The following is an 11,585-nucleotide window of genomic DNA, read 5'->3' on the forward strand; positions in this document are numbered from 1 at the left end:
GGGAAACCGAGAGTTTCTCCGAAACACTGCATCGAGGATCGAGGAGAGAGAGAGAGGAGAGAGTACCGCACTAAACGCATTACACAGACAATTCTTGGTATCCGATGATCAGCCGCCCTGACGAAAGCGAGGAACTCAGTTGGTACTCGTGAGGCACCGCAAGATTTGATGACCGACTGCACTACGCCGTTACTTGATGTGTACGTTGGCTCAATCCTTCTCTCATCCAACCTTTTGGATATTCATACCAAAGATAGGTTCGGGGCCGATACGTCAATCCTTTCTCGTGAGTGCATTGTCAGCGTTTAATACAAGCATCAGCCACATTTCCACACATCCGAGCGCGTCTTTCATCTCTTTTTATTTGAGTTGTACGACAATGATGATGAGGACTAAACTGAGCACAGCACACAAACACAAATCAAGAGATCTAAGAAGCAGATGAAGTTCACTGTGTATAGATAGAGGTGATCTTATGTAGAATCGACGTCGCCCAAGTGGCAATGGGCGAATTATGTATGTGTTGTAGGCAAGTGCCTACCTATGTATGTAAACCCAATCCCCTGCAGTGTCCTGTATACACCCTACCCATCTCGCCAACTCCATCCATCAATATGTCCAAACCATATAAACTCCCAAAATGTATATCAACAAGAACCGTGAAACCTCCCGCCGTCTTTTCAGGACCTCCCCACATGACATGCCACCAACTGACCACGACAGTCACTTGTATCTAACACCAAAGTCATGATCGACTACCAATCCTCCTCCACAACCTCCCGCGCCTTCCCAAAACATTTTGCTTCGTGCTACTCCCAGTCTCGCACTCACCGGCATTGCTACAACCCTTCCCATATCCGTGTTCAGCCTCCTCCATCACCGCCCCGAGCTGTGGACTCTGGCTGCGGCCCCCATCAGACCGTGGTCGCCTCAGGTGAATGGCCTTGTGAAACAGTGTTGTTGTGGTTGTAGTTGCCGCACTACGAGTATAATCACTAGTACTCCGCTGATGATGATGATGATGATGGCTTTTTTGGGTCGGACGATCTGTGTCGTGACGGGAGTGGTGCCCTTGGGCTCCGAATAAACTCCTCATGAGCCGCCTTGCAAAGCTTTCCACGGCCCCTCCAGCAGCACCGAAATGGTTGTGCTCGTCTGATCCAGAGTCTGGGTTGGACTCTTCATCGTCCGAGTCGGTTTCGAAAACTGAGACGACGGGTGGAAGAGGAACAGCAACAGCAGCAGCAGCAGCAGCAGGAGGAGGAGGAGGAGGTGGCGGCGACGACGGTGGTGGTGGTGGTGGTGGTTGCAGAGGTGGCAGTGGTGGCAGTGGTGATGTTGGAGGTGATGTTGGAGGGGCTGGGAAAACTACAACTACTGGTGAAACAGGAGGCGATGATCGAGGAGGTCGTTGTGGTCGCTGTTGTGGTTGGACGGGAAGGGGGAGGGAGGGCAGAGGTCGCTCTCTTATCTCTTGTTGTTGATGTGTCCTAATTTGTTGTTGGTGCTGGTCCCTGCTGCTCAGAGGTCTGGGATAGGCACCACTGCAGGAATTGCGATGCAGATTGGTGGGGGATGGGCGGCGGAAATCGATTGGGGTAAGGTAGGGAGGTTGAAGGTAGAGAGATGACGGCTCTGTCTGGTAGGTTGTAGGAGCCGACTGCTGCGAGAAGTTGCTTGTGGAAGAGGGGACAGGGATGATGGATGGCCTTGCCCGGAAGACCAGGCTTGCTGATGTAGAGGTCGTTGGCGACTTGGTGCTATGTGGACTGACGGTCACAGCCAGCGGCTCGCCCCCCAGTTTCCTTTTCCTACCGAAGCCCGACTTCCTGCGCATCACTACTGGGGGTTGTGGTGGTGGGATTTGCTCCAGCCGCAAGGTGTCCGAGGTCCATGGCCGGGGGGAAAATGGTCTCCCTGGTGACGGCACCGAAAAAGAGTTGCTACCGGCAGATGACGGCGTTGGCGGGAAGAGTGAGTAAGTTGGTGAGGGAAGGGGCTTGTTGAATGTCCGAGGCGCCTGGTGACTGTGACTGGTATATGGAGGAGTCAGAGGCCATTGGTTATTCCCCTGGGCGAAGCCGCTATCCGGCCGTGACGATGTCACACTTGGCCTGCTGCTCCTCTTCCTTTCCGGTGTGCTGGGGGTTGTGCATCTGCCAGCATGGTGGCTGATGGGCCGTGCTAAAGTGTCTGTCGTCTGGAGATCCTTTGCGTGTGCTCGAGTGTTGTTCCAAAAACAGTTCCATGACCCCCTGGTCCTGGAGGTGTGGTCATACTGGTATTCTTCCTCGGCAGAGATGTCAGAGCCTTGGTCTTCGACCATGCTCGGTACAGATGAGATATCGGACACAACAGACTCGCGGCCCGGAGATGTTCCTGAGAAGGGGTAGGAGTAGTTTGATGTTTGGGACTGGGGAGGATACGTGGTGATGACTTGAAGGGTTGGACGTGGGTCCCGGCCGGGAAGCTGGCTGTGGAAGTCCATTGTTTATGCCTTGAGTATCTGTAAAACAAGATAGAAAAGAGGCATCAGGGTGAGCAAACTTGGAGCAGGGTGACGGGAAGTTTATCAATGTGTAAAACAAATTATTTGCGGCTCATCCGGACATGGAAGTGGTAAGTGATATGCCATAAAGAAGCAAAGAGATTAAAGCATCCTGCGGGATTCACGTCGACGATCCGCTTGAGTCTCACACCTTCAGGTGTGGGTACACTCTCAAGCCGTATATGTACTTGACGTTGTTGCATGGAGCACTGGGAGAAAGGACGAATCCAAACAAAAACAAAAGCCTTCCACAAGGAATGAAAGAACCGCATCATCAGCCACCCGGTCGGTTCAAGTCCTCCACATCGCACCGTCGCGTTACTAAACCAAGCGCTTGGAACGCCATATAACAGTCCAGGCTGAACCTTGAATTCATGGGAGTTTCGACTGGAACGCAGCAGTAGCCCCGGGCAACTCCGTGTTACCACGGCATCGACTCCCCAGCTTACCCTATCGTGTATAATATGCACCCAACCATCCCCAGGATTTCTATTTCGGCCACTTCGAGGCTCGTAAACGTCGTTGGTCCAAGCTGAAGTCGGATTAGGGCATAAGTGGCACTTTGTTTGTGACATGACAAACAAGGGAGGACGGGGCTGGAAGGAGAGTGGTGTTGTACGTGATAGGGAATTGATTGCCGTACCCCCGTTACCAAGCACGTCCACGTCGGGAAGCCCTCAAGCTGTGGCGGGAAAGGGTCCAAACAGTCCATCATGTTAGACATGTGTTCTTCCCGGGCCACAAAAGAGAGCGACAAAGGGTGCGATGATGCATCTAACCTCCCGATCTGAAGGTACCCGTGGTGATAGCTGGTGCAACAAAAGGGAATGAATGACACCGATGGCCGAGACAATGGAATGAGAAGCTGCCCCAAACATTGAGACAATAATCGCCTCTCTGCGATATGTTTCGGTTCATCTCCCCAGCAACCTACCCTTCAGTCTGAACCCTCATGATACAAGGCGATAAGTCAAACTGCCATCCATACGAGGGAACTTGCTTCCTCGGCTTTGAGCCGGAGCTTTGGGTTGGCGTCTCAGATGGGATGAGCGGGTGCATGGAGCAAGGGCTAGTCGGCTCGATTCCGGAAGTTTGACTGCTGCAAATCGGTCGAAAAGTCGACTTATGTCACGACTTGTCATGAGTAGTGCAATAAAAACCCTTGGCCTTGGCATAATGCAAAAGTGGAAGTACGAGAGAAATTTCCCAGTAGTTGTTTTTGAAAACCGATTTCGAATAGCATGTTTAATGATGGAAAACTGAAGGGAGCAAACTTGACGTCTGAAAGAGGATCTGCAGTCAGGGCCTCCGCTGCGTTGTTTGAGTAGTGCACAACAAAGATCATCCCTTCCTTGCGCCTTCTCTTTTCTTTTTCTTGTTTCGACGTTGCAACATGGCGCTGATAACGGCCCTTTGCCCGCCATGTGATCTTATCGAAATCACCAAATGGCTGCACTAAACACTTGCAATTTTTCTGCCATTTGTTTCTTTGACCATATTTGCGCATTTTGACCGCCGGCCACGCGCTGCGTTGGGGTGGGCTTCTCGTTCATTTGGTTGGAAGAATGGCTCACTGCTGCTGCAGCTGGACAGGACGTGATAAGTCACGAGGGAGCTCATAGAGACAACAAACGAAGCGAGACCGATGTCAAATAGGTGCAGAACGCTACGTTGGACGTCGTTAGTGATCAAAGATCGTTCCTAACATGACACCAAATAATGGCTGGCTGTAAAACTGACGAGATATGCTGTCCCATGCCAGATAGTCGATCGGAACCTCGTAATGTTACAGTGGTCATTCGGTGCTGCGGAGGATGCCGTCGAGTGATTCAAGTCAGTGTCTATGTCCTCCTCCCTTGGAGATCATTCTCGTATCTGACTGTGGATTAGCACAACTGATGATACTCGACCGAAGTGATAAGAGACCGGGCTTAGAACTTCCGGATTCTCGTAGATTCTAGATAAACGTATATACGTGGTTGAAATGTTGTAGAGTTGCTCTAGATGCCGTGAAATGCGCTGAACTTGAATAAAAATCATTCTCTCTCATCTTGTAGCCCTACAACGCCGGACCAGTCCAACCCTCTCTCTTCAAAGCCCACCTCACCGCCTCCCGCGCATCATCCACAATGACCTTTGGCTTGAATCTCCCCTGGAGTGCCTTTTCCCCCGCATGCTCCGGGCTCCACACGCCCGTCCGCACCAAGATCGAACACCACTCCGTTCCAGCCTCACTGTGAAAATCATTCGCCCCCGCGATGTCGCTCTCCGGATTATCACCCACCATATACACGCTCTTCAGCGTACCAGGCTCGTGGTGGCCGCGGCGCCTCAATACCTCGTGCCTATGGGTCGTCAGCACCCTCTCAGCAAACTGATACGTTTCGCTGTACGGCTTGCCAATCACCCGCCGCTGCAGCTCATGGCCGTTCGTCAATCGCCGCCAGACGCCCGCCACGGCGGCCTGGAACGCGCCCTGTCCGAAACGCGGGAGGTGGAACCCCGTACTCCAGAGCAGGTCCGCGTTGCTAAAGTACAGCGGCGGCTGCCCGTCTTGCTGCCAGCCACACGAGGGTAGAGCGGCGTCGCCGTTCTTGGGCGAGTACGTGCCCACGTAACCTTGCTGCGAGAGGAGCAGGTCGACGATGAGCTGGATGTCGTAGGCCCAGTCGCGCGGGTCGTTGAAGACGAACATGGCGTCGATCTTGAGCGCGTCACTCAGGCGCATGCCGGACCCGGGCGTGAAGATGGGCCTGGGGAGCGGGCGCGCGGTAGCGGTATAGACGGTGTCGAGGAGCGGGTCGAAAGGGAAGACCTCCGGGTGGGCTTTGAGGATGTCGGCCGGTGTGACGACGTTGCGGAAGCCGTATTCCTCGGCGATGAGTCGACACTTCTCCGCATTGGCGCCTGTCACGAGGATGGTCTTCTCCCGCAGGCTGTCCGGCCCATCGACGAGCTGGCGAAACGGCGTGTGCGATTGGACAAAGTTGTCGGTGGTGAGCTCGACACCAAGCTTCTGGCTAAGGTCTTTCACTCGTTCGGTCTCGTGCTTGCCGCCGCCGTTGGTGAGGAGAATGAAAGGGATGTCGTTGTCGTTCAGGAACTTGAGGGCTTCGGGAGCGCCGGGAATGGGCGTCGCGACGTGGAGGAGGACGCCATCGATACTGCAGTTTGGGGATTGTTTAGAGATGACGGAGTGATACCACAAGGTGGGTATACCTGGGAGTGACCTACTCGAAGGCGAAGGCAAATGGAGGTGCCTCGCTCGGCGTGCTCTTGGTGTTGTATTTGCGAGCTTCTCGACTGTTACTCCTGCTCAGGCCACCAGTCTTGCCTATCAAGGATGAAAATTGGACAGTTCGTGTATGCTTCTGCGTTGCGTGCGGTAAACCGGCAGCCGCGCTACAGATATGACGGGATATTTGAAAGGGCGATGGCAACGACGATGTCAAAGTAGTAAGGTTTGGTCGGGCAAAAGCACTTCCCAGGATGCGTGAGGTCCTCATTATGTTTATAGCACTGAACTAACGCGATGGATCGCGAATTTGGGGTACGTATGGAATAGTTGATCGTATGAGCCTGGAAATACTAATTGATTATGGTGTAGAGGATAGATCAAAAGTAAACAGATGTCGTCATCACATGGTTGGGATGGACTTCGGTGGAGTATTCTTCTTCGTCCCGTATGGACGGAGCCTCGGGTTTCACGATAGCCCATCCGTCCCCGTCCGGTATCCACGACCCCCGCAATGATTGAGGGCCTCCGGCAAAATCGACCGGTATCGGCGGCTGTCGAATGCAAGCCCGCCGCCGGCAAACGGAACCCTGATCTTATCATTTAGGTGGGGCAAGGTGTGTGCAACGAAGGTACCCGGCGAGGTACGGAGCTCGAAATGTGCATCTGTCAGCACCGGAGCGAAGCTGCATGCCAAGAAATGTTCCTGACATTGTTCCTGTCAACTGCCCCACCGAGAAAGTGACAGCGACAGGGGAAGCTCTCTTCCTCTTCCTCTTCCCGTCCGCTTCGAAGCTCACAAAGAGACAGAACTGACTGAGTGGGTGCGCTGATCAAGATCAGCAGCGAGCTGACCGTTTCCGGTGCCCTGGACACCCACCTCGAGAGTCTTACAAGGCTCCGAATCAGCTGCCTCGACCAGATTGTGTAACTGCTAAGCCTTGTTATTTTTCCACGTGAAGGTAAGAGGTGGATGAGTTCGGGGATACGATTGGCTATTAAGCATCTAGGCTCCTAGAGGTAGCCAACAAACACTGCGCGACACTTGACCTGTCCTTGGGAGACTGTTAGAAATAGGTAGGGCGACAGATATGAGAGAGGCAGGCTGAAACGTCCTTTCCATGCCCAACAGTAAGCCAGTTCGCTCCCCATCCACCCCCACATCCCTTTGTTTTTAAGGCAGGTACATATGTGACAGACTGACGGGTATCAGCCATCTTATGTCCTAAGAGGCACCACTGCTAAGCTACCTCTACAAGGTCCACGACTTTGCCGCCCATTTGTGCTGCTGCCGGTATCGTAACGTCACTTGATAACCTAGGTACTGTCAGCCAGGCAGGCCTAGAGGTGCCCGGCCAGAGCCCAGAAAAGCCCGAGTTGATCCTCTTCAGGTCCATCCAGCCGTCCTGGGTTCCAGTCTCCAGTTCATTTCAAGTTCATCCACACCATTCCCATCAACGTTACAACCAAGTGGAATTATATGTGGAATTTTCTTAGTCTTAACGCCACCGCGGCTACTTCGTCTATTTATCTGCTTTCAAGTGCCTCGCTTCTTTTCTTTGCTTCCGTTTCATTTCATGAAGCTCGACAGGCAGTCCGCCCATAGACGTGATCCAAAACTCACGCCATATTGACGCCTTCGCACTTCCCAACGCCTCCTCCATCGAGGATATATCATTCTCATTTCGCTTGCATCCTGTGTTCTATTCCAGCTCTTTGTCTGTTTGTCACCCTTTGCTCCTTTCTTGTCCATTACAGTCTTTTGGAAACCTCAACATGCCAGGCCACTTGCGACCGGCCACATGCAGAGTTAAGACGATACAATCGAAGAAAAACAAAGCTGAACGCCCAAAAAAGCCCGTTGTATCAACAACACCCGTGCAATTATAACACCTCTTCATGGCCCAACAGTGCTACTACACCTTCCCGTCTAAAAGAAACTCCAATAAACCGCAAAGACGGCCCAAAGCAAAACGCACGCGCATACGTGTCACGAGTATGGCGGTATGGCACTCTAGACTCTCCGTTCATTTCTGTTGCCCCCTCCCGTTCTAAATACTGAGACAGACCCCCTTATTTCTGCCCTACATCTTGAATCTCCTTTACACCTCAAATCCTATACCAGCTTTCCATGGCCCTATCTGTTCCACGCTGAATAAACATCATCATATGCATTACAAAAAGCCAGTAAACGATCATAAAAGTCCATTCCTCCCCCCTTCTTCTTTGCTTCTCCTCCCAATTTTCTTCTTCCTTCAGTCATATACTCGCACAAATTCCAGGACCGAGAGGTACTCTGCTGATAGGCGACAAGGACTTTTGCTTTTGCAAATGCCTTGCAGACCCTCACTGAACGTCAGACGCTATACAAATCGTATGGAGATCTGACCATATGCTGCTGAACTCTCAAGCGAGGATCTCAATGATATAATGACAGCGAAGAATCGACATGGCTTGCGTGAATTTCTTCTGCCATGCCATCCGACGATGCCCAAAGTACCTTCCGCCATCAAACCGAGCGATGGATACACGGATATATACTGTTAATCTGACAATGTTCCGCCGAAGTCGGAAGCGAATATCGAAGCAAAAGTTGCGAGAGCCTAAGCAGGCTACATCACCCAAACAGGAACAAGTTGGGAGCGTTGATATGCTGTTCCGAATATGTGCGTCGTGCGGTGTGTTGACCGCGCGACAGTTCATTGTCACGCTTGGCTGACTCGGCTTGCCGAAGTGCGACTACGTTCGTCCTCTTCCAGCACGTCGCTTAACCTTGTTGGATGATGGTGTCGGGGCATCGTTTCCCATCCAGGCGCTGCGTAGCCTTGTCCACCATATCCGGATGATTCAGGGTACGTGCCGCCGTATTGCGAACTCGATGGGGGATAATTAGTTGCGGGATTCGACGTAGGGGTTTCAAAATCCTCTGTCGCCTGGTCAGATTGGCGAGCTTCCGGGCGGGGTGCTAGGGTAAGGGATATTGTCTCTCGTCGACATTTTTGACAAAGTGGTCATCAATATCGCCAGTGCAACTCACCTTCGTCATAGCCTGCTCCTGAACCGGCCCCATAATCTCCAGGTTGTTGCGTGGAGGTACCGGGTTGTTGCTGGTAGTATGCGCCACTTGGTTGGGCAGCGGCAGTCGTGTTCGGTTGGGAAGCGGATCCTTGGGTATACTGAGGGTACTGGGGATTTGGAGCGGCGACATAGTCGGAAGTATCGGATTGGGTCCTCTGATGATCCCGCGTGCTCGCTTGGCGATTAGGAACACCCTGTGTCATCGGCACGACCTGGACGCCGCCTACTATTGTTGGATGGCCCTGCTGAAGGGAAAGTGTCCGGTCCCGTTCTTCCTGTTCCCGACGACCAAGTTCTTCCCACGCGCGACGAGCCTCGTCTTTCGAGATCAATAATTCCTTCCGCATCTCTGCAAGCAACTTCTGAGTCTTCGCGTTTTCGCGCTCCTGCTCCTGAGCTTGGCGGGCAGCTTCAGTTCTACTTCGCCGTTCCTCTTCCAAGGCGTTCTCGAGCATGGCGTTCGTCTCCTGCAGGCGCTCAATATCCGACCGTGTTTCGAAGAACCAGCGCTGGAACTTTCTCTCGGAGCTGGCGCGTAGCCTCTGCAGCTCGACAACTGCATGAAACAGGTTGGCACCCGCTGCTGATAAGTCGCTGACCTGTCTGGATAGCTGAGCGGAAATTGGGTTTCGGTCGAATTCGTCGGTATTCTCCTGGAGTTTTCGTATCCAAAAGCTGGTCATTCCCTCCCAGTGCGCTGACAGGGCTTCCCATCGCTCAAAGGCATGAGGGAACGAGTTCTTCATCCTGGTACCGGCATTGGGCGCTGACGGCTCGGCTGGTTGCCCAGACGCTGTACCGCCAGTCCCAGCGGCAGGTGTAAAGCCTTGTGGTGCCTGATTTGGTTGACCGGTGCGAGCTGGGCGCAAAGGTTGCGGTACGTCCGCTTGCGGGGGATTTCCGGGCTGTACCTGGGGACCGCCCTGGGCATCTTGAGCTCGTTTTTGCCTACGTTGTGTGGCCGGGTCGGTGGCTATGTTACCACCTGGTGCAGCGCCAGCAGCAGCATTTCTCCTTTCTGCGTTCTGTCGACGCGTCTCCTCAAGCATACGCGCCTCCTCTTCGGCGCGAGCACGCTCTATCTGCTCCCTTTCGGCTTTTTGTCTTGCCTCTCGTTCAGCACGTTCACGCATGATCATCCTAGGGCCACGGATCACCTGCTGGGGGGAGCCAGTCTGAGAAGGTACGGTAGGTCGCGGCGATGGCACGGCATGACCATTGGAAGTAGCAGGGCCGACGCCGCCGCTCAGTAGATCCGCCATCGAAGCGTTTTCTTCGTCCAGATCTGGGGAGAAGGAATACGGTTGCCTTAGAGCTTCCTCGAGAGCCCAGAGAATAGCACTCTTTGTGTGTCGAGAAAGGCGGAGGGGATTGGAGTGGGACAAGGATGAAGTCCGTTCCGGGATAAACGACGGCTGGGGCGGGAACGTGTCTTCGTTGAGATCGTCGCTGCTATCTTGCAAAGGGCGTTGCCGAAAGCTTCCGTGTGGCTGAGGGGGTTGTCCAAGTCCAGGGGGACCAGCAGTTGCGAAGATAGGTTGGGGTGCGATACCAACGCTGGCCGCCTCGAGGTGAATGCGGCGCGAAGATCGGGATGGCCTCGGGGTTGGGCTCAGACTGCGAGCGGCTTGAAAGCGCGGTGTTCGACGGAGAGTTCGGTGAGAAGACGGAGTGAGGGATGCGTCGTCCGATGCAGGTGTCGCCGTGGCTGACCGGGGAGGAATCGTGCGCTGCTGACGCTGCGTGGGCGTTATGGGATTGTAAAAATCGCGGGGATTCTGGGAAGGTGGAGGTTGGTGTGTTCCGGCGGCAATATCTCCCTCATCGCCAGCGGGCGCTGGTGTGGTTGACAAGGTGAAGGGTCACCACCCTGGTGGTGACGAAATGCGACGCGCCTAGTAGGCAGGCTAGGGAGGGCGGGCTGGGATGGTGGGCCGAAGGCTGCGATTCGGGTCAGATGCTGCCGTTACATGCAATGCGCAAAGACAGAGGAAGGAGAAATTGCTGCAAAGCAGACTGTAGATGCTTGTGGACGGATCGGTGGTGGTGGTGTCCATGCTTGTCGTTACCAAGGTACACACCGTACCGACATTACGGCGCGACAACTGTCCGCCTTTTCGATTCTCTCCACTCACCTTGATGTCTTCGTTTAGCTCGGAGTTCCGTGAATCATGACAGGATGTGAAAGCAATATCCTGGCAGGAATGGAAGTGCAAAAGGGAATATTCCTGTTCTTCTAGTGTGGAGTGAACAGTGAACAGGGGTAATGCAACAAGTCTGGTGGGTAATCGTGGATTGGAGGTAGCTGTTGCGAAAAATGGACGAGGTCGGGTTTGGTGATGGGATGGAAGTGGAAAAATGCGTGGCTGGTGAGTTTTGGTGACGAGTGTTTGAACAGCCAAAACAGGCGGGCGATCGGACAGCACTAGCACTGTACCGTAGTGTACTTGTAATTCGGGTTCCAGGTTGTCGGTTGGTTGTCCGGGGTGTCAGCAACGGTGATGAAGTCTGGCCTGGTCAAATAGGAAACTGAATGGTTTGTTGAAGAGCAAAAAGAGAGCCAAAAGTCAAAGCCGCGCTGTCGACCGGGTGGGTGCCCTTTTGAAGGTGGTACCCGTTGTTAACTCGTGTAGTCGTGTCGGGCAACCAGAGGACGACGAGCTGCGGGATGGATGATGAGGCTGATGGATTGACAGCAGGGTGAGGTGATGCTATGATGGTGTA

At 53.5% G+C, this 11,585-nt stretch overlaps 3 protein-coding genes across 5 annotated transcripts; all 3 read right to left on the reverse strand.

Moving 5' to 3' along the window:
- Positions 1-454: 454 nt before the first annotated feature.
- Positions 455-2,661, reverse strand: NCU03172 (hypothetical protein). Its single transcript, XM_959485.2, has one exon. It carries the CDS (start codon positions 2,486-2,488, stop codon positions 746-748), a length of 1,743 nt encoding a protein of 580 aa, XP_964578.1. The 5' UTR covers positions 2,489-2,661; the 3' UTR covers positions 455-745.
- A 1,795-nt stretch (positions 2,662-4,456) lies between these two features.
- NCU03173 (HAD superfamily hydrolase) lies at positions 4,457-6,293 on the reverse strand. The gene is made up of 2 exons (XM_959486.2): positions 5,783-6,293; positions 4,457-5,712 (listed from the first exon to the last, which is right to left on the reverse strand). The coding sequence occupies exons 1-2, from the start codon at positions 6,052-6,054 to the stop codon at positions 4,608-4,610; spliced, it is 1,377 nt and encodes a 458-aa protein (XP_964579.2). The 5' UTR covers positions 6,055-6,293; the 3' UTR covers positions 4,457-4,607.
- Positions 6,294-7,420: 1,127 nt separating this feature from the next.
- On the reverse strand, positions 7,421-11,556 carry NCU03174. 3 transcript variants are annotated; one of them, XM_011394797.1, is made up of 3 exons: positions 10,997-11,349; positions 8,821-10,802; positions 7,421-8,709 (listed from the first exon to the last, which is right to left on the reverse strand). In XM_011394797.1, the coding sequence occupies exons 2-3, from the start codon at positions 10,121-10,123 to the stop codon at positions 8,489-8,491; spliced, it is 1,524 nt and encodes a 507-aa protein (XP_011393099.1). In that variant the 5' UTR covers positions 10,124-10,802; positions 10,997-11,349; the 3' UTR covers positions 7,421-8,488. The 3 variants fall into 3 exon arrangements, with proteins under 3 accessions (XP_011393099.1, XP_011393100.1, XP_011393101.1); XM_011394798.1 differs by having other exon boundaries at positions 7,789-8,709; positions 8,821-11,556; XM_011394799.1 differs by having other exon boundaries at positions 7,794-10,802.
- Positions 11,557-11,585: the final 29 nt, after the last annotated feature.

Source organism: Neurospora crassa, linkage group I (assembly GCF_000182925.2).
Source record: "Neurospora crassa OR74A linkage group I, whole genome shotgun sequence".
In the NCBI taxonomy this organism is placed as follows: domain Eukaryota; kingdom Fungi; phylum Ascomycota; class Sordariomycetes; order Sordariales; family Sordariaceae; genus Neurospora; species Neurospora crassa.